Source organism: Perognathus longimembris, chromosome 10 (genome assembly GCF_023159225.1).
Source record: "Perognathus longimembris pacificus isolate PPM17 chromosome 10, ASM2315922v1, whole genome shotgun sequence".
NCBI classification, from domain to species: domain Eukaryota; kingdom Metazoa; phylum Chordata; class Mammalia; order Rodentia; family Heteromyidae; genus Perognathus; species Perognathus longimembris.
This window is the reverse complement of record NC_063170.1, coordinates 37,498,812-37,519,983: the sequence shown is the minus strand read 5'-3', so window position 1 is coordinate 37,519,983 and position 21,172 is coordinate 37,498,812. Positions and strand designations below refer to the sequence as shown.

Sequence of the window (21,172 nt, the reverse complement as noted above, 5' to 3'; positions counted from 1 at the left end):
AGAGTATGGTGGTGTAGAGGATTAGCCAGCCTTTCACTGAGGGTCGCGACTTCGGCTAGTGTATCAGGAAAAGAAGATGGCGGTGGCGGAGTGCGCGGCGGTGCAGCCCCGACCCAGCCTGCACCCGGGAGACCCGGGTCTCGGCAAGGCCCACGCCACGTTGGAGGTCCCGCCCCCTGAAGTGGCCCCTCCTCCAGCACCGAGGCGCCTGCTTCTTCAGGCCGGCTCAATATCAACAGTACTGTAATTGGTGGATCTGCGCACCCCGCCGCACTCTGATTGGCGGAACCCGAGGTCGACTTCCGGCTGTGGCGTGCGGAAGTGTTTGTTGCTAGGCCCGGCCGCGGAGCGCGGTGAGGACGTGTAGGACGGTCTTGTCTACGCTTGGGCACTCCAGACGCGCGAGTACCGCTTTACCCTTTCCACGACTTCAGCCGAGCATGTTCTCCAGAGCCCAGGTGAGGCGAATTCTGCAGCGAGTGCCGGGGAAGCAGCGACTCGGCATCTACAGGTTCCTGCCCTTCTTTTTTGTCCTGGGAGGAACAATGGAGTGGATCATGATTAAAGTGCGTGTGGGCCAGGAGACTTTCTGTAAGTGAGGGTGCAGTACACCTCCGTTTCCTTTCAGGAAAGTACGACCAGCAGGGATCCGTTTCCCTTGAGGGCATTAGATTGCAGGCTGCTGATTTCCTTCAGCGCCAAGTTGCTTTTAAAACTATGGTTGAAGGACAAGTGCACTTCCATTCACTTTGCCAGTATTGATTCAACTCTGGCCATAGGTCCACTGGGCTCTTCACCGCGCACAGTGGTGTCCAGCATTGTCACTTTCCCTACACTTGGAGGACTTGTATCCAGAGTCTCAGGCTGCCCTCCTCTCAAGCCTGCCTGTGACAGTGTTTGGGACTAAGGAAGAACATTACTATAACAGAGGGGTGGATCCTGAAGATTCATAGAAATAAATCCCTGTTAACTGGCCTGCCCTCTCCAAGTTCATTGTCCCAAGCCTTGGAGGGCCCTGGCCTGCCCGACTTGGCTAAATATGCCAAATGTCTTTACGGAGCCATCACCGGGTCAGGTCTTTGGCTTGGATCAGATGCCCACCACTGCGAAAACACCACCTGGCATTTCTTTGCTGGGCACTACTTCTGGACAGGCCAAATCCTTTTCAAGATGTCTCAGCCCCTAGACCATTTTGTTTTGCCACTTTACTGAAACACTCACTTGTGAACTGCCAACTTTCATTTTTAAGTTGTTAGGTTAGTACTTCCTTCCGTTCATTATTCATCAACAGTATGCATTGATGGATGTGTGGTGCTGGGGTTTGAACTCAAGGACATTAGCACTCTACCATTTAAGCCATTCCCCCAGTCCTTTGTGCTTTATATTTCAGGTTGTCTTTTTTTTTTTTTTTTTTTTTTTGCCCAGGTAGCCCCACACTGATCCTTCTACTTAAGCCTCCTGAGAAACTGCGATTAGGCACTACACTCAATTTTGTTGTTGATTGGGGATCTCTATAACTTTTGTCCAGAGTAGACTCAAACTACAGTCCTTCCCATCTCTACCTCCCCAGTAACTGGGATTACAGAAGTGTGCCACTGCCTCTGACCAGTTCATCAGTATTTAAAGATCACCCAGGAGAGGATCTAGTGAAGAAAGCAGGTCTCCACTCTGGAAGAGCTCATGGGAAAGACAGATCATAAAATTACCGCTGGAGCTAGGGTGTACCTGAATGAGATGCTCAGGGAATCCTGGGTGAGCATCTCACTGGACTAGAAGGAAAACTTTTGGAAAAAGCTACCATATAAAACAGGCTTTGCAGAGTCAACCAGGTGGGAGTGTCTGAACTTTTTGTGCCCTTGTGGCAAACCTGGAGGCCTTGTTGTGGGTGCAGAGGGATGGAAGTAGGTGGTGAAAGCCAGGGGGTTAAGTGGTTAGAAAGGAACCTACACGGCCACAGTGGGATTGGTGAGCAAGACTGAAGGGTTTGAAGGGGCTTATGTGGAGAGATTGGTAGGAATAGAGTCTGGGCTTGCCAATTTGAGATAGGCTAGTGTCTAGGTTGGAGGCAGAAGGATGCTAAGAAGTGGATGGTGTTGATAGCCCAGGGGTAATGTTGACAAAGCTTGATGATGGAGATGGAATATGGGTGCTACCTCTCTGAAGTTGGAGAGCTTAGACAGGGTGACCTTGGGCTCCATTCAGGCCATGCTAAGGTGGAGATAATTTACAGATCTCAAGCTCAGGAGACTGATGTGGATTAGAAACATGGTTTCTGTACCATTCACAGGTAACTGTTGACAGCCAATCATTTTAAAATGACTTGAGTGGTCAGAGAAGGAAGTAGGGACACCAAGGTTTTCATAGATATGAAGTTAAATTTGAGTCTGTGAAGATAACCCTCATTGAAGGGGGGATATGTTCCTAGGAAGATGGGAGTAACCTTGGGAATTAGCTGAGAGTTCATTATAGTAACTTCTATGTAGAAAGAGTTCATGGCCATTCAGGGGTGAGTAAAGAAGGGTGAGGGTCTTGATTGAGAAAACTTGATTTCCAGACATGGACTCAGGTACTGCCACCAAGAAGCATGGAGTAGAAAGTTGAATTAATCTCTGGCTAGGAGTTTTGAGAGTTTGTGGTGTGTGTAGAAGTCAAGATATTGATGACTGAAGGAAAATCACCTAGTTTGCCCCCCCCCCAAAAAAAAAGAGAGAGAGAGAGAGCGAGCGAGATTAAGGAAAGACCAAGAGCCAAGGACCTGGGACAGAAGTTGATCAACTCCAAGGCTGGAAGCGTAGAGAGGTTGTGGTTTAAGCACAATTCCTTCCCTAGAACAAATGACTGAAGAAGACAGCTTCCTGACTGAAGGCACAGGATGCAAGGAGCCAGAGCAAGAGTCTAGTGTTTTTCAGTGATAAAATGGGTGATAGAGAGCAGGCACCAGCCCAGGAGGAGAGTGATTGTCAAATGGCACAGGCCCTGAAGAATTTTTAAAGGAAGAGGGACTGGGAGCATAACCCTGGTGGCAGAGTGTCTCTGAATTCAAAATCCAGTAAGAAAGTAAGAGCCAGGTGCTGATGGCTCATACCTGTAGTCCTTGCTACTTAGATTGTGGTTCAGAGCTAGCTCCAGCAGGAAAGTGAGACCAAAAAGCTGGGAGTGGAGCTGTGGCTCAGGTGATAGAGCACTAACTACTCATGGGCCAAAAAAAAAAAAAAAAGAAAAAAAAGAAATAGCATGTGTATGCATATACAGACAGACAGACACACAGACACATGACCTAAAAAGCAAGAGCATTAAAAAAAAAACAAACCAAAAAACAAAGATAGCAATCAACAGTCTAAGGAACAGCTGAGAAGGAAACTGACTTTCCTTCCTTATGCTGACTGATGTTTTGGAGTATGGAAAAGGGAGCCAGCAGATCGCTTCAGGGCATCAAGTGCCTTTGAGGGGCCAAGTTTCCATTAAGCATAATGATGATGATGATGATGATGATGATGATGATGATGATGATGATGATGTTGCTGGTCCTGGGCTTGACCTCAGGGCCCAAATGCTGTCCCTAAGCCTATCTGTGCTCAAGGCTAGCACTACCCCTTGAGCCACAGCACCACTTCCAGTTTTTTCTGTTTATGTTGTACTGAGGAGTCAAACACCCTAGGGCTTCATGCATGCTGGGCAAGCACTCTACCACTAAGCCACATTTCCCAGCCCCCATTATTATTTCAGAGAAAATAGAAATCATGAGAAGTAAGGGAATGCTGAAAACATTACCAAGAGGTGTGTCAGGATGTTTCTGCTAAAGTCTAGAACTCCAGTAAATAGTATTCATTCAACTAGTTTTAAGTCTGTTTTGCCCTTGGATTAAACATTCTATTGAGATCCAGAAATAGGTGACAGAGTTAAGCCTATTGGTTGAATTGATTATATTATAAAATTCATGTTTCCTGAAAATCTAAGCAAAATTTTTGTTTGATACAGATGATGTCTACCGTAGAAAAGCCTCAGAAAGACAATATCAGAGAAGGCTGGAAGAAGCATCAGAGACTGAACTTCAGCAGCCAATAAAGTGAATATGAATTTTCATTACTGGCTTCAGCTCTTTTAGGAATGTACTCTTCACAGTTGTTCTTTTTTTTTTGGCCAGTCCTGGGCCTTGGACTCAGGGCCTGAGCACTGTCCCTGGCTTCCTTTTTGCTCAAGGCTAGCACTCTGCCACTTGAGCCACAGCGCCACTTTTGGCCGTTTTCTGTATATGTGGTGCTGGGGAATCGAACCCAGGGCCTCAAGTATACGAGGCAAGCTCTCTTGCCACTAGGCCATATATCCCCAGCCCTTCACAGTTGTTCTTGTCTAGCATCTGCACATTACTCCAAGAACTGCCTTTACAGTGACTTTTCAGTTTTGCCATCTCTGCCAAACTCAGTGTTGGAAAGTACTTGTCAGAAAATTACTCCATTTACACTCAATGGATCTATTTAGTTATTTTGGGCAGTACTGTGGTTTGAACTTAGGATCTTGTGCTTGCTAGATAGGTGTTCAACCACTTGAGCTACACTCCTAACTTTTTTGGCTTTATTTTTATTTATTTATTTACTTTTTTTTTTTTGTGCCAGTCCTGGGGCTTGGACTCAGGGGCTGAGCACTGTCCCTGGCTTCTTTTTGCTCAAGGCTAGCACTCTGCCACTTGAGCCACAGCGCCCCCTCTGGCCATTTTCTGTATATGTGGTGCTGGGGAATTGAACCCAGGGCCTCATGTATAGGAGGCAGGCACTCTTGCCACTAGGCCATATCCCCAGCCCTGGCTTTATTTTTTAAAATAGTCTGGCTTTTTGCCTAGTTGGCCTAAACTAGTCTTATTATCTATACTTTTCCCATAGCTGGGATGAGAAGTGGGACTCACCTTGTGCAGCTTTTTATTGGACTGAGATATGGTTTTAGGAACTTCTTGCCTGAGCTGGCTTCCTACTGTGATCCTCCCAATCTCAGCCTTCCCAGTAGTTAGGATCAGAGACAGAATCCACTATACCTGGCTTCTGTTTAAGGCAGCAAGTGGTAACCTTTCCTCCTTTCCTTGTTGGTTGTAGAGCTTGAACTCAGGGCCTGGGTGCTGTCCCTGAGTTGTTTTTGCTCAAATTCTATCACTTTGGAGAAAATCTCACAGACTTTTCTGCTAGAGCTGGCTCTGAACCACAATCCTCAGATCTCAGCCTCCTAAGTTACTTAGGTTTACAGGTATGAGCCACTGGCACCTGGCTTTTCTTTCTTTCTTTTTTCAGAATTCAAACTACATCATAGACATGAGACCTGTTCTTTAAACAAGTAACCCTTTGCAAAATCACCTACACTAAGATATTTGCACAATTATATTTCTGCCTGTTACCAGCCCATAAACTTCTTGTTAGGGTTGTGGCAATTCCTGACAGACCACATTGAACATGCTAGCTCTCTTGCGAACTCCCTTGCATAAATGGGTAGGAACTCTATGATTCATACCCTTTTATGATGAAAATGCTGCTAAAGACAACTATAAGTTTATCTGCAGAGTGGAAAGCGTCTATGTGGCAATTTGACTCAACCCAAGTTTAGGTCACTGGTACAAAAGCAAAGGCATTTTTACATGCTTGGATAACCATATCCAACATGTTTTCAAACAAGAAAATATATACATTCTAAAGAAGACTAAGCCAGATGCTGGGCTCACACCTGTAGCCCTAGATCTGCGGATTGAGGTTCAAAGCCAACTCGGGCAGAAAGGTCTGTGAGACTCTCATCTCCTTAACAACCAAAAAAGCCATGGGTTGGGAATATGGCCTAGTGGTAAAGTGCTCGCCTTGTATACATGAAGCCCTAGGTTCAATTCCTCAGCACCACATATATAGAAAAAGAGCTGGAAGTGGCGCTGTGGCTCAAGTAGTAGAGTGCTAGCCTTGAGCAAAAAGAAGCCAGGGACAGTACTCAGGCCCTGAGTTCTAGCCCCAGGACTGGCAAAAAAAAACAAAACAAAACAACCAAAAAAGCCAGTAGTAGAGCTATGGCTTAACTGGCAGAATGCCAGCCTTGGGCATACAAGTTCAGGGACAGCACCCAGGCCCTGAGTGCAAGCCCCAAGAATGGCACAGAAAACACCCTAAATTCCATGGTAGTAGATTTCACTAGTGGGGAAGAAATAAGTAAGCTGATGCTTAAGGCCACAGGAATCTCCAAGTTAGTTATATCTGCCATAAACGTGTCTTCTAAATATTTCTAGACTTTTTCTTAATCTGTTTGTCCATCAGTGTTAGGACCAATTCAATGTAAATAGAGAGCCAATGGTTACTCACATTTCATCAAAGCATTAACAACAGCAAGTTCAGCTCAATGTTAAGAGGCGGCTTAGGTGTTAAGGCCAGCAATGACAGACAAAACCACGAGGTGCTACATAGTAGGCCCACTTGTCTAAAGTTGTAAACAATCTTAGAGACACTGTAGTGATTAGACTGCTGCATAAGTAGATACCATTCTCAGTTATATACTTAAAAAAAAAATCTGGTGCTGATTGTGGAGCTTAAATTCAGGGCCTGGACCACTGAGCTTTCTTGCTCATGGCTATCACTCTCCTACTTGAGCCACTGCATCACTTCCAGCTTTTCTGTGGTTAATTGGAGAATCTCATGGACTTTTCTGCTCAGGCTGGCTTCTAACTGTGATCCTCAGATCTCAGCTTCCTGAGTAGCTAGGATTACAGGTGTGGAGCCCCTGGTGCCTGGCTATATCACCACATTTTGTGAGTTCACACATTCCTAGTTTTAGAAATGGAAGTTTTTTTTTTTTTTTTTTGGCCAGTCCTGGGGCTTGAACTCAGGGGCTGGCTGAGCACTGTCCCTGGCTTCTTTTTGCTCAAGGCTAGCACTCTACCACCTGAGCCACAGTGCCACTTCTGGCCTATTCTATATATGTGGTGCTAAGGAATCGAACCCAGGGCTTCATGTATACAAGGCAAGCACTCTTGCCACTAGGCCGCATTCCCAGACCCCCTGAAGTGTTTTGATACACAGAATATGCCATGCCTTTTATTAATAGTAAATGCCAGTAAAATTACTAGCCAGCATCTGTACCTGTTGTGATTTCTTCCCTGGACAACCCCCCTGCTGCCTCTAAATTCTGTGTTATTCCCTAGGGCACCCTCTACCATCCCTCCCCATCCCCATTTTCCCCATCAGAATTACATTAAAAGGACAAGTTAGAAAATGGCAGTGTAATGTAACGTTTTGTTTTTTCTTCAGTACTGGAGATTAAGTCCAGGGCTTTGCACTCACACATTCTACCATTTGACCATATTATCAACTCATTTGTTTTTCATCTTTGAGATGGAGTTTCACAAAATTTGCCAAGGTCCTGCCTTCATTTGCCAAGTAGCAGTGATTACAGGTGTGTGCCACCATGGCAAACTGATAGGATAACATCTGACTTTAAAGCAAATAAGACTAGCAGTTTTTATATTTAATGTGAGATACACTTTCAGAGCACATCTTTTTTTTGGGGGGCCAGTCCTGGGCCTTGAACTCAGGGCCTGAGCCCTGTCCCTGGCTTCTTTCTGCTCATTAGCACTCTACCACTTGAGCCACAGTGCCCCTTTTGGCTTTCCCTATATATGTGGTGCTAAGGAATCAAATCCAGGGCTTCACGTATACGAGATAAGGCCATATTCTACCACTGGCCATATTCCCAACCCCAGCACTTCTGCTTTAAACTTCCTCCAAAAGTTTTCTTTTTTCAATGCTAGGCGTTAAACCCAGGGACCTGGGTACCACTGAGCCACATTTCCCCAGGAATGACTCTTGGAAAAAGTCCTTTCATAACCATCCAACTAGGAATGTGACACTAACTTAGATGCTTCAACTCTAAGGAATTTAAAGGTCATAATCCTGATTACAGTATTGCATCGCCCCCTAGTGTCAACTACAGGGCAAAAACTTAAACTTTAAAGCTATAATAGAGCTAGGAACTGGTGGCTCATACCTATAATCTTAGATACTCAGGAGGCTAGATCTCAGGATCCAGGTTCAAAGCCAGTGGGGGTAGAAAAATCCAAGACTTGTTTTTGTTTTAAAAGTGGCTCAGCCCTGAGCAAAGTAGAGGACAAGAGCTCTACCCTTAATAGGTCAAGCCCCAGTACTAGCATTTAAAAAAAAAAGAAACCAAACAAAAACCCAGTGATTTTAGAATGATGTGTGCTTACTTAGCATTTATTGCTAGAAATCTATTTCCACTGTGGTGCTGGAAAAAAAACCCACAGGCTTTGGAGCTCTTTCCTTTTATCACTTGAATTGAGGTTACTGCATAAGTGACAAATGATAGCAAGGCTATTAGTCCAACTAGCAGGTCCATTTTGTGAGTGTTACCTAAATCATGATGTTAAATCACATGAGTTTTTATTTTTTTCTTGGTGCCAGTATTGGACTTGAACTCTGGGCCTCTGACTCTTGCTAGGTTTCTTGCTCAGTGTTCTACCACTTGACCCACATCTCCATCTCCAGCTCTTGCTGGCTAACTGGAGATAAGAATCTCTTGGATTTGTCTGCCTAGGCTGGCTTTGCATCTTGGCTCTCACATCTCAGCCTCCTAAGAAGCTAGGACTGTACGCGTGAGCCACTAGTGCTCATAGCTCTTTTGTACATTTAATTTTTTTTTCTAGTCCTGGGGCTTGAACTCGGGCTGAGCACTGTCCCTGGCTTCTTTTTACTCAAGGCTAGCACTCTACCACTTGAGCCACAACGCCACTTCTGGCTTTTTCTGTTTATGTGGTGCTGAGGAATCAAACCCAGGACTTCATATATGCCAGGTAAGTACTCTACCACTAGGCCATATTCCCAGCTCCTCTTTTGTACATTTAAGATTTTCACACTGAGTTACCCTTCAATAAAATGAACTTTTGGACTATGTGCTTTCCAAAGCAATTTTTCTCCTAATAAAGCACTATCAGTGCTTAGACTTCACACATACTAAATCTAAGATATCCTGCCACATTTATGTGCAATCTTTTAAGACATGAATACTACATAAAACTCAAAACAGGAAAAAGTCAGTGTCATACTTTGTTCAGTATTGAACTTTCATTAGCTGAATTATACTTCCAAATTGAAAAAGAAAAGAGAACTACTTCTCACAGTGATCAGCTGGTATGTTTATACATCAGTGACACTCATGGACACAGATGGAAGTACAGTCCTAGATTCTCAGAACAGAAACACAGGGATTTGCAAAGTGATATTAGAGGAAAACATTTGGTTAATCTTTTACCAACATTTTCTATTAAAAGTATGGTAACATTTAGAGATACACTTCAGCCATCTTTTTCCTCTAGCCACAGAGGACCTATCTGAAGTGAGTTATCCTGTGTTCTAATAGAGGACATATTTCCCTCATTTTTTGTCCTCTACTTTGCTATTTATTTATTTATTTTTTGGTCATGGGGCTTGAACTCAGCCTGGGTGCTGTCCCTAGGCTCTTTTGCTCAAGGCTAGCTAGCACTCTACCACTTTGAGCCACAGCACCACTTTTGGTTTTCTGGTGGTTAGTTGAAGATAGAGTCTCACAAGACTTTCCTGCCTAGGTTTGGCTTTATACTGCAATCCTCAGATCTCAGCCTCCTGAGTAGCTACGATTACAGGGATGAGCCACCAGCTTTTCTTTTCTTTTTTCTTTTTGGTAGTACTATGGTTTGAAATTAGGGCCCTGAGCTTGCTTGGCAGTGGCTCTACTACTTAAGCCATACCCCTAGCCCTTTTAATTTTTAACCTGCAGTTCTGCCATGCTTCCAATCCTAAGAAGTATAGGGGATTTTAGGTTGCATTTTACCATATTCAGATTCTATGGTAACACATTTGGGCTCCCAACCAGGGGTTTGCACACTGACTTTGACCTCCACCAGAGGGGTGTCCTTAAATCTGAAGCCATATCTTCATGACATGAAATTAGGGCTTATAGAAGTTCTCTTCAGTTTGCTCAAAACTAATACCTTGCACAGCTTTAACAGAACAACCAAACCTGGTTAATCCAAATCACTTTGCAAACTCTGTTTTTATTTGGATTAAAAAGCCTTAGAACAAACATATGACACATACATGTTTTAAGACTAGTTACCACTTAAACCTCAGATGATGATAATACAGAAATAAGAATAAGCAAGTTTTAATCAGGTCTGGAAATGTTCAAACTCAAAGTCACCATTACCAATTTGGGGATGTTACATAATAAGTATCCTACCTCATAGGAGGAGGGTAGGTTAAGAAAATAAAACAAAAAGGCCTTTTAAAAACCAGTTGGCTGACATTCTATTTTAAATCTATGACCATCCCCTCAAAATTCTCCACAGGAACTTAGTTTGAAACGTTTAGGCCATTATGTTTTATAAAGCCACATTGCAGTTCCTAAAAATACAGGAGAGGAATAAAAAAAAAAGTATAAGCTTACTTACAGTTTCTTATTGTCAGATTTTTTTTTTGAAAATGGTTGACCTTAAATCTCCTATCCTAAATATCGATATTCTCCAAGTTAGTATATAGAAAAACATGATTCTAAAATAAATATTTTTTTCTTTTAAGTTAACTAGGGCCTGCCTAATAGCACCCTGGGCTGGTTCTGCACTGCCTTAGAGCTTCTGCCTGGTTCCTGGCTCCTGGTTCCTACTGCACTGCACATGGGAAGGAATCTGGAGAAGTGCTCTGGCTTCCAGTGCCCCATGGCCCATGGCGAACAGTTCTTAGAGGCTCTCCAAGAAAGTCTCATCCAGACCTTAAAAAGGGAAATAAAATGAATGCATGAAATAAATAAATAATTTAACCAAAATTAAGTTCCAGGTTCTTTGGTGTAATTCAAGGATATCTAGAAAGAAAAGAATCTGATTGCATTATGTACTCCATGATGAATAAATGGTCCAAATAACCAGTAACTAGTAGAGCTCTATCTGATTCCATGTTAACAATAGGTACTGGCATACTGCAAATTTAAAATTCTTTCAAATGCTTGATGCCAATTGAGATCCAGTGGTTGACTAGTGGCAATCAAGTTACAAGGGCCTCCAGCATTTAAAGTATCTAGATACAAGAGACTTTTCTCTATTTTGTACCACTCCTTTGCCCTCATGATTTATTAAGTAGGGTAATTATACACGTGGGTATTTAGAACAGATTAAAAGAATTAAAAGTATCATTGGAAAGTTATATTCTCTCAACAGACAAACAGCAGTGGAAACACTATAACATACCTACTCTGCTAGAATACAGCAAGTTTCAGAGACCATCACCAAGTGAAATAATGTTCCATGTTGGTAGTTTCCTACTGTCTGAGAATCATACTGCTTCAAATGTTTATTCTAGGGCTATGTAAGAAAATCACCAAATCTCCAGGTGTTTGGGATCTGTAATGGTCTTTTTTTTAGTCAATGTTTTCTTAAAATAATGATTCTCTTCTATAATTCAAAAGCACAATATAAATTTTAAAACATATTTTAGAAACTATCCAATTTCTGGTTGAAAATTACAACCATGACACTTGGAAGGAAAAAGAAATACCACAACTGAAAATAAAGAAATAAAGAATAGAAAACATTTGCATGCAGGCAATCTACCCTTTCACAATTAGCTCACAATATAGTTCAGATCTAAGTACATACTCCCTCTTTTATGTTAGGGGATATGCTTAAAAATAAACCTCCATGAATTTACCCTGATGCTTTCTTCAAGATGAATGTCAAATGTTTTTCAATGTAAAAGATTTAAACTTTCAGATAATCTAACATGTATAGGCATAAACTAAACTCAATATAAACAGATCAAATGTACTTTTAGAATTACCTGCCAATACTAAATGTAATTCAGGTCTGTGCACATATTCTGCAAAAATCACTGACATCACAGATATCTATAACTCAGCACAAGAAAAACTGCTTTCCCTCTAGCTCTCTAGGAGATACACTAGCTGCAGATAAATGCATAGTGCTGACTAGATTTCTGTAGAGAGCCTCTAAGTTAATAGAGCAAAGGTGCCATGTCTGTCAAATATCTATAATCTAAATAGCAACCTTTCAAAGAAAGCACTTCACTTTTATCTGTAAGAAATAGCCTTTGCAGAAAGTGGCTTAAGATATTCAGGCACGTGAAACGTACATACATATTCCCCTCTCTAAGATGTAAACTAGGACCAACTTCACATTTCATTGTCAACTTAAACTAATCTGTAAACTTTTTTCATTTGTTTGTTCATATATATGTATATATATATGCATATATATACATATATATATATCACAAAACCCCCAAAACAAAAGGAAAAAACAAACCCTAAGCCAAGAAAAAAAACCTTTGATGGTTTAAGTCCCATGGCAACAAGTAAAAAGATAAAACTAGAAGTCTACATACATAACCAATTATGAAACTGGTTTTAAACAAAGGAAACATATTGCAAAAAAATCTATGTATTTGATAAAGTCAACTTAATATAACAAAACCAAATTGAAATAGCTTATTAAAAGTGTCCTTATATAAAAATGGCATTGTGATGTACAGTAAAATGCAATAAAAATTGTCATCATTTGTTCCTTCCCCCCACCCCCAGTAACTAAAATGGCTACTGTTCCACAACTCTTTATGCTTCTTATAAAAGAAACGTAATGATGTGTTAAACATTTTCTAGGTTGTATGCTTGGCGAATGTTGAGGGTGTCTCGAAGCATCAAATCCCGCAGGCGCCAGAGGGCATCTGCCATGGTAGTATGGGCCCCTTTACTTTTGAGCCAGTGAGAGGGTAGACGGCTCTCCTGTTCTTTTGACAAATGAATATCCCGTCTTCGAGCTGAAAATTAAAATGCAGAGAATCAAAAATTAGATTTTTTTTTGTTGGTTGTAGGACTTGAATTCTGGGCCTAGGTACTGTCTCTGAGCTCATTAGCTCAAGGCTAGCGCTCTTGAGCTACAGCACTACTTCTGGTTTTCTGGTGGTTTACTGGATGTAAGAATCTCATTGACTTTCCTTCCCTGGGCTGGCTTCAAATCACAATCCTGAGATCTCAGCCCCCTGAGCAGCGAGGATTACAGATGTAAGTTAACAATGCCTGGCTAAAATTAGAATTTTAAGGTGACAAAACTGTCTCTAGGTTTTTTTTTTTTTTTTGGCCAGTCCTGGGCCTCGGACTCAGGGCCTGAGCACTGTCCCTGGCTTCTTCTTGCTCAAGGCGAGCACTCTGCCACTTGAGCCACAGTGCCACTTCTGGCCGTTTTCTGTATATGTGGTGCTGGGGAATCGAACCCAGGGCCTCATGTATACAAGGCAAGCATTCTTGCCACTAGGCCATATCCCCAGCCCCGCTTTTTTTTTTTTTTTTGCCAGTCCTGGGCCTTGGACTCAGGGCCTGAATAGTCCTTGGCTTCTTTTTGCTCAAGGCTAGCACTCTGCCACTTGAGTCACAGCGCCATTTTCTGGCCATTTTCTGTATATGTGGTACTGGGGAATCGAACCTAGGGCTTCAAGTATACGAGGCAAGCGCTCTTGCCACTAGGCAATATTCCCAGCCCCTGTCCCTAGGTTTTAAGGGCCGATAGATATATTACAACATAAAGTATGCTGGATGCTAGTAGCTCATGCCTGTAATCCTAGTGACTCAGGAGGCTGAGATCTGAGGCTTGTGGTTTGAAGCCAGCCTGGACAAAAGAGTCTGTGAGGCTATCTCCAATTAACTAAAAAAAAAAAAAAAAAAGCCAGAGGGAGAGGTGTGGCTCAGGTGGTAGAGCACTAACTAGCCTTGAGCAGAAGAGTTCAGGGACAGTACCTAGGCTCCGAGTTCAAGCCCCAGGACAAGCACAAAACAAAAAATCCCTATGAAACAGTATTTATTGAATATTATTCATTTTAGGTGTAGACTATATCCAAATAAATTCCTTTCCTTGCTTTTCTCTTTCTTCCTTTTTTTGCTGATAAAACTAATAAACCATACTTCTAACTACTTTGGAAAAAAAGAAAAAAGGATATTTGTTGTACAAGAGCCAACAGCAGGGGCTGGAAATATGGCCTAGTGGTAGAGTGCTTGCCTCATATACATGAAGCCCTGGGTTCGATTCCTCAGTACCACATATACCGAAAACACACACACACAAACACAAAAAGAGCCAACAGCAGCAAGAGGAAGAATGTATATTAATTACAAAGTCTTACTTTTCTTGTGCTGGTACTAGGCTTGAACTCAAGGCCTCATGTTCTTGTGTTCAGCTTTTTCACTTATTGCTGGCGCTCTACCACCTCTATTGGCTTTTTGTTGGTTAACTGGAAATAAGAGTCTCACTGCTTTGTCTTCCTGGGCTGGCTGAGAACTGCAATCCCCAGAATCTCAGCCTCCTGAGTAGCGAGGATTACAAGCCATTAGCCCTGTCACAAAGAATATAGGAAGGATACTTCTTACCTGCCAAAGTTTGGTCCCACTTGCTAATGCTGTTGGACTCAGCACTGAGTCCTTCAATGTATTTCAGATAGGCCTCGGAGTGGAGAAGCCGCTGGGTCTTCGGTGGGGGAGCCACAAATATGGGTGTTGTTGGCTGCTGTATGACAGGTGGACCAGCTGGGTGTGGGCTAGGATATGGAGGTGGTGCCTGCTGTCCTGGAGGCCCTAAAACTCCCACCTGAAAGAGCACAGTACCACATGGTAAGACGAAAAGATAGGTCACATATGTTCTAGAAGGAAGATGACTAGACTTGTGTTGAGTCCTAAGAAAACCAAACTGGGACTGAGGATGGGGACCTTACCTGTTGTCCATATGGACCTCCACCTGGAGCTGGAGTCCCCACCATAGGGGCCACTCCTTGGTTCATCACACCTATAATTCAGAAGGTAATGGCACAATTAGAAGATCCAGGTTGAGCAGATTGAAAAATAACTGTCTGATAAGAAATGGTATTTATAAGGTATGCAACCTTTGTCCTTCAGTGTTGATAGGAACCCTAAGTGCTCCAAACAGGATAAAAAGCTTTAGAAGTGGTCTGAACACTGCATGGAATTCTAGTATTTCTCTAGGTGAGCTAAGATTACAAAGTACTACATTCTCTTACAACTGGAGCTTGTGTTGAATTTCACTGGGAATGGCTTACCAGTAAGCACTGTGCTAAGATAGGGACACAGGAGAAATGGTGTGAAAGTACAGTTAACTGAGCTCTGGGGAGGCTGTTCTGACTGAGGACTGCCAGAAGACTGCTCTGCTGTTCTCTGGCAGGTTACCAGCACCTGGTTCTACCTGGAGTCACTAATATTGGCAGATAAAGGATACTTCAATGATGTGGAAGTGGAGTAGCCTTGCTACTGTTGTTCCAAGTGTAAAGATAATAAAGGAACAGAGAAAGACTTCATGTGTTATGTCTCTGATAATAATTTAGTAAACCTCCCTTGATGAATGATCATGACCAATTGTTGTCTCACAGGTATGAACTGATTAATATGAGACTTTTTATCTCAGGGCCATTCATTTGTTATTCCAATAAAACACAGAAATAGGTATAGGAGTTACTCAATTCATAGAAACTTAAGAGACAGCTCAGTATTCTAAAATTCAGAGTAGTTACATGCCACTTCCAGGGAGTATTAGATATCTTTTTATTTGTTAGAGACAGAGTAAGTAAAAATAAGCTTGTGTTAAAAAATAGGGTTGTTTTTTTTTAAAAAAAATTCCAAGTACTCAGAAATATATCTGGTTCAACAAAGGATCCTGAGGATTACTTGTGAATGAAAAGGTGGTGGTGGATAAGCTACTGCTAAAACAACACACCAGTAGCCTCTGGCCATCACTTTAGTACACTTACCCCCTTAAACTTGTAAGTTGCCTATATCATTGCTTTGCAGGGCAGCACAAATGAATCAGCAAACTCCTCTGCTTCCTCATTTACAAGTAAAATGCCAGGGGCAGCCAGTGAACATATGAACTGAGACAGCACCGGTGCTCCCTGAACCCATTGCTACTCAAAACCAGCCCAGACACAGGCATGCACACATAAAATAGAGTCCTTCCCTATTCCCCAAATATGACCATGTATGTTGTGCTTCCTTCAAATGTCATTTTGGATGTGAAGGAGGGAGAGGGAGAAGTGAAGATGACTATGTCCCAACACCCACTAAAAACCAGCTGCTACTGGAGGCCACTGGCCTTAGACAGGGCTCCCATTGAGTATTACTTGCATGTAGATGGTGTCAAGTCCAACATGATCTTACTGTACCAACAATACCATATACTAATGAACGAGAACACAGAACTAGGGGCAAGTCTACCTGCCACACAGGAACAATTATTTTATATTTGATTCCTGTTGCCACTACAATTCAAACAAGTTACTGTTTCTATAATCAAGTATTCACCCTGCAAACATGGCTGGCCAGTCAGGCGCAGTGGTGCACGTTTGTGATTCCACGACTCAGGAGGCTAAGGCAAGAGAGCCATAAATTTAAGGTCAGCCTGGATTATATAGCAAGACTCTAAAAAAAGTATAGCTGGAGTTTCAGGTTTGTTCACCCTACACACTGCTAGGTCCATTCTCTGAAGCATTGTTTGGAACTCTGCAAAACTCTATGGTCAGTAGGTCCAATGCTATTGTAAGACAACTTGATTAGTTTGTATCCATATTTTATCTAGGTGTATATATACACATACACATACACGTGTGTATATATAGTGTTTCCTTAGATGATACTTTAAGTAATGGAGCAAATACTACTCTAACTCACTTAAAAACTAGATTATAGCCAAGAGTTAGTTCTCTTACATATGATGGCAACAAATACGGAAACTTGAGATTTTCCTTTAGGTTTCTTTTCTCTCTCTTCCTTCTTCCCTCCCTCACTCCCTCCCTTCCCGCCCCCCCCCCCCCCCCCCGTCATGGGGCTTGAACTCAGGGCCTGGGCACTCTCCCTAAGTTTTTTTGCTAAAGGCTAGTGCTCTACCACTTGAGCCAATTGGAGAAAAGAGTCTCACAGAGTTTCATGCCAGGGCTGGCTGACCCACAATCCTCAGATCTCAGCTTCCTGAGTAGCTAGGATTACAAGTGTGAGCCACCAGTGCTCAGCTATATTTCTTTTCTTTTATACCAGTCCTGGGGCTTGAACTGAAGGTCTGGGTGCTGTTCCTGTTTTGTTTTTTTCTCACAGCACTCTACCTCTTGAGACACAACTCAATTTCTGGCTTTTTTGGTGGTTAATTGGAGATAAGTCTCATGGACTCTCCTGCCCAGGATGGCTTAAAACCACAATCCTCAGCTGAGTTTCTAGGATTATAGATGGGAGCCACCAGCACCTGGCTCCTATAGGCATTAGAATAAAATTTCAATTTATAATTCATTATGAAGTGAAACTGAATATAACTATTTCTGGATTCCATTTATATATGTCTACATGAAAGAAGTGAGCTTGTGATGATAGATAAACATGTCTATAGGCAGGATACGCTAGGCTGTTCTTAATATTATATCTGTTTGAATTCAGAGCTTTGTGCTTGCTAAGATGGTGCTCCACCATTTGAACCAGGCTTCCAGTCCTAGTTTTTTCTGGTTATTTTGGAGGTGGAGTCTTAAAGACTTTTCTACTTGGGCTAGCTTCAAACCCTAATCCTCCAGATCTCAGCCTCCTAAGTAGCTAGGATTACTGGCATGAGCCACAGGTACCTGGCTATGTCATACTTATGGGAGTTAGATATACAAAACCTCTCCCTCCCTCCTTTTTGTTCCCAAGACAGAGTGAAGGATTTCTGAAGAGCTTTATATAATTTATTCTATAGTACCTTTAGATGGGCTGCTTAAGGAGGAAGAGATATACTGAAGGCCCTATGAGATAAGAATTGCATCAGATGAAGAAATGTACTAAGGGAAAATCTGTACTATTTTTTAATACATTACTCTGAGCTAGCAATTTAAGAGACTTAATTCAGCTACTTGGCTTTATGAGTACAAATCACACTATATAAGTGGTTATGGAGTATGTTTTCTGCCCTCTTGGGCAGAATCTGACCTTTGCCATGTACCCTATGCTGTCGCTAGACAGATAGGTGTACAAGGGCACAGGTGCTTAATAATAAGCCTTCTACTCAACACTACTCAACACATTGAATTCTCAGTGAGGTAGGCCTGGCAGAATAGGCAACAGATATTTCCTTCCAGAACAACTGGCTTAGGGAGAAAAAAAATGAATATCAAGATGAGATTAATGAGTGAATGAAGATGAAGTTCTTACCCGGTGGTGGGATGCCCGGGAGGCCGGGCACACCTGGCGGAAGATGGTGGGGTGGAGGCCCCCCAGGGTGAAGTGGCTGCATGCTGCCCATGCTAACAAGGCCATCAACTGGGCCCTGCAAAGTTGGAAGGCCTGGCGGATAGCCACCCATCATGCCTTGAGGGACACAACAAATTTCAGACATGCATCATTAACATGCAACATGAGCTAAGTAATAACAACTCCCCCCCATGCACTACCAATGAAAAAGCACCCTTAGTACTGCATGATATAATGGTAATTAGTGCAATTATTTTGTTGCAATAATGAACAAAATAAAAAGTTACAAATATAAATACCCAACATTTCTGGATAAATTAGTATTTAGTACATCATTGTTCATAGTTTCATAGTTATTCTTATTGGAATAAATATGCTTCATGTTTTCATAAGAAGAAGTTTGAGTAACAGCCTTTCCAGGGTCAAAACTATTGCAAGCTGTTCAAGCAGAGCAACTACAACTACAGCTGAACAGTACAGGCCTCATCATTCTACTCTGCTTATACTCGTGTCTATCATGGGTACACAAGAGGGGAAATTGGAATGGAGGGAAATGAGGTACGCAGTCTTGATCACAAAGCATGGTTCTCCAGCTTGAAATTTTCAAGCTTCTATTTCTCCCAGTCCCACCACTGCTGGTAATAATGGCACGAGGTAGGGTTTGAGCTGCGAAGGAGCTCCTAATAGCCATCGCAAAAGATGTTTCACCTTTAGATCTTCTAATGTAAGTTTAAAAACAAATCCAAACCCACCCAATCAACTAACTAAAGCCCAGGTCACAATAAAACTTTCATGCATGCCTTCAGGAGGAATGGCTGGAGAATCAGGCTCTGCTGACATGAGAAAATGTCAGTTTTTGTCACTGCTGTCAGGCTCATTAATGTCCTCATATACATCTTCAGTTGCTAGGGGGTATTTCAATTGAGGTACAGAATTTCTGTGAGCAGAAGCTTTTATTCCTTTATTTTCAGTCTTCATATAACAACACATGTGGTGACTAAGGAAGAGTTTAAACAATAAGTAGTTTTGGCAAAGGAGGCGATAAATAAGAAAAGAGTTTTAAAACCACATGGCATTATTTTTACACAAACAAAATAAGACTTTTTAGGCATTTGTAACGATCAGGATGAATAAGAACTTAAAGCTCCCTTTGTAGTATAGTCACTTTAGCACTTCACAAAGGGAAGATTACTAGTGCCAAACCTTATTTTGTTAAAAAAAAAAAAAGAAAGAAAGAAAAGAAATTCTTTGGAGAGGGATTCTGAGAGAATGTGGAGAACTCCAGACGCTGAGATTTTCCCCTCTCTGACTTTGCTGAAGAATGATTTGAAAGGTATTTATCTGTTCATGACTATTGTACAAGCCTCTTAAATCGATGACATTATTGAAAACTCTGAGACTAATTCACTCTGCTTCCATATCTAAACTGACTGCAAAAGTTACAATTACCTAGTTGATGAAACAAATCTGAAACAGTATCTTTAATGCATGAAGTTTTGTTTTGTTTTTTGGAAGAAGTGAGAATTTAGAGGAAAAAAAAACTACTTTTGAACAGACACCATCATCTTAAACATGAGGACATCCAATGCTGCCAAACTGCCTTTTAACCACACACCAGGTTGAGCTTTTAGGGGTGAAGTATGTAAGAAATGTAAGAATGTTAGGAGGCTTTGCTTTCAATTACAAAAGCCCATCTGAACGCAGCCTTCATGGGCTGTGATTGAAGATTAAATTATTAAGCACTGAAAGACATGACACTTGTCTTCATTAAACTGTACTTTGGCATTTATTATCCCAGTCACATGTGTTCAAATGAGCTTCAATGCTTGTAAGCAAAGCTGGTCTCAGACAGCAACAAGGCTAAGAATCAGGCCCTAAGCAACCTGTAAACCCATGAAAAATCATCCTCTTGGCTGCAAAGTTCCCACTGTGGATCAAAGACCGTTACTGTAGAGAATGCTTGCCTTAACTCCCATGACCCAGAAGTCCGGGTAGCACACCCTCAGTAACAAGAGCAGGAGCTTTCTAGAGGGTCCACCATCCTCAACCATAGAGCTCTATGTTATTCCCCAACAGGGAGCTAAAATGCTGCAGCTGCTGTTTTTAAAATTTTCATTTTGTTAATATGTCCCTGGGTTTTGCAGTCAAGGGCACAGTGCCACAATATCACACATCAATTAGAACAGGACAGAGTATCAATGAAGGAATTCTACCTTTCAAAGTCCCCACATTCAAGGCCTGATTTCTAAAACCGCTTGAACCCCATTAACCAAAATGGGCCATGGAATAGAGCAGGCGGATTATGAAATTTGTTAGATCAACATCAGTTACACTGAAAGTACTGAAAGCCATGATTCACAAGTGCTTTGGCGAGTGCAACTGCTGTGAGTTCAGCGACAGTGCATTTGAGAACTTGCCATCACAAAAGTTAAGAGCGACAATGGAAAAGTATCCTACACTGCTCTTCCTTAAAAAGCAAAAACAACATCCCAACAAACCTGCCTTGAACAACACTGTCTTAGACTCCCTGCAATGGAGGTCAGACTACTCAATTTAAGAAAAATCATAGGTGGCTTGTACAGATCTCATCAGACTTGGGGTGATTACAAAGCTGGGGCCAGAGAGGTGGTATGCAGGTTTCTCACTGAAGACATATCAGACAAATACTGAACTCAAGAATAGTCAAATTCACTATGGCTACCAGAACCAGAGACAACACACACAAGCAAACCACATTCATCATTTTCTTTCTTTTTGTTTAATATGTGACTGGGATACTAACAGAAAATGCAGTTTAATGTAATTAAATAGAAAAGCATTACAGAGTGGGCACAATGAATTGAATAAGGACTTTTTTTTTAAATTTAGCAGTCATGCACATTGGTGACCAGGAAAGGATTTA

General features: G+C 41.9%; 2 protein-coding genes across 19 annotated transcripts in view; one reads left to right on the top strand and one right to left on the bottom strand.

The window, feature by feature from the left end:
• The first annotated feature begins 323 nt into the window (after window positions 1-323).
• On the top strand, window positions 324-10,827 carry Smim4 (small integral membrane protein 4). Of its 2 annotated transcripts, none has more exons than XR_007212340.1 (3): window positions 324-591; window positions 3,979-4,122; window positions 4,341-4,482. XR_007212340.1 is itself a non-coding variant. In XM_048355873.1 (3 exons), exons 1-3 carry the CDS (start codon window positions 441-443, stop codon window positions 10,585-10,587), a joined length of 243 nt encoding a protein of 80 aa, XP_048211830.1. In that variant the 5' UTR covers window positions 325-440; the 3' UTR covers window positions 10,588-10,827. The 2 variants fall into 2 exon arrangements, 1 of the variants encoding a protein (XP_048211830.1); XM_048355873.1 differs by lacking the exon at window positions 4,341-4,482 and adding an exon at window positions 10,584-10,827 and having other exon boundaries at window positions 325-591; window positions 3,979-4,066.
• A 1,615-nt stretch (window positions 10,828-12,442) lies between these two features.
• The window catches only part of Pbrm1 (polybromo 1), a 112,989-nt gene continuing 104,259 nt past the window's right edge, over window positions 12,443-21,172 (bottom strand). For 11 of the 17 annotated variants that reach the window (XM_048355860.1, XM_048355844.1, XM_048355853.1 and 8 more), the window contains 4 exons: window positions 18,232-18,387; window positions 14,772-14,842; window positions 14,431-14,647; window positions 12,443-12,830 (listed from right to left, as the gene is read on the bottom strand). In XM_048355860.1, coding sequence (XP_048211817.1) covers window positions 12,658-12,830; window positions 14,431-14,647; window positions 14,772-14,842; window positions 18,232-18,387 — 617 coding nt within the window. In that variant the 3' untranslated portion in view covers window positions 12,443-12,657. The remainder of the gene's footprint in view (window positions 12,831-14,430; window positions 14,648-14,771; window positions 14,843-18,231; window positions 18,388-21,172) is intronic. The other 6 variants (XM_048355852.1, XM_048355857.1, XM_048355854.1 and 3 more) reach the window with 1 other exon arrangement.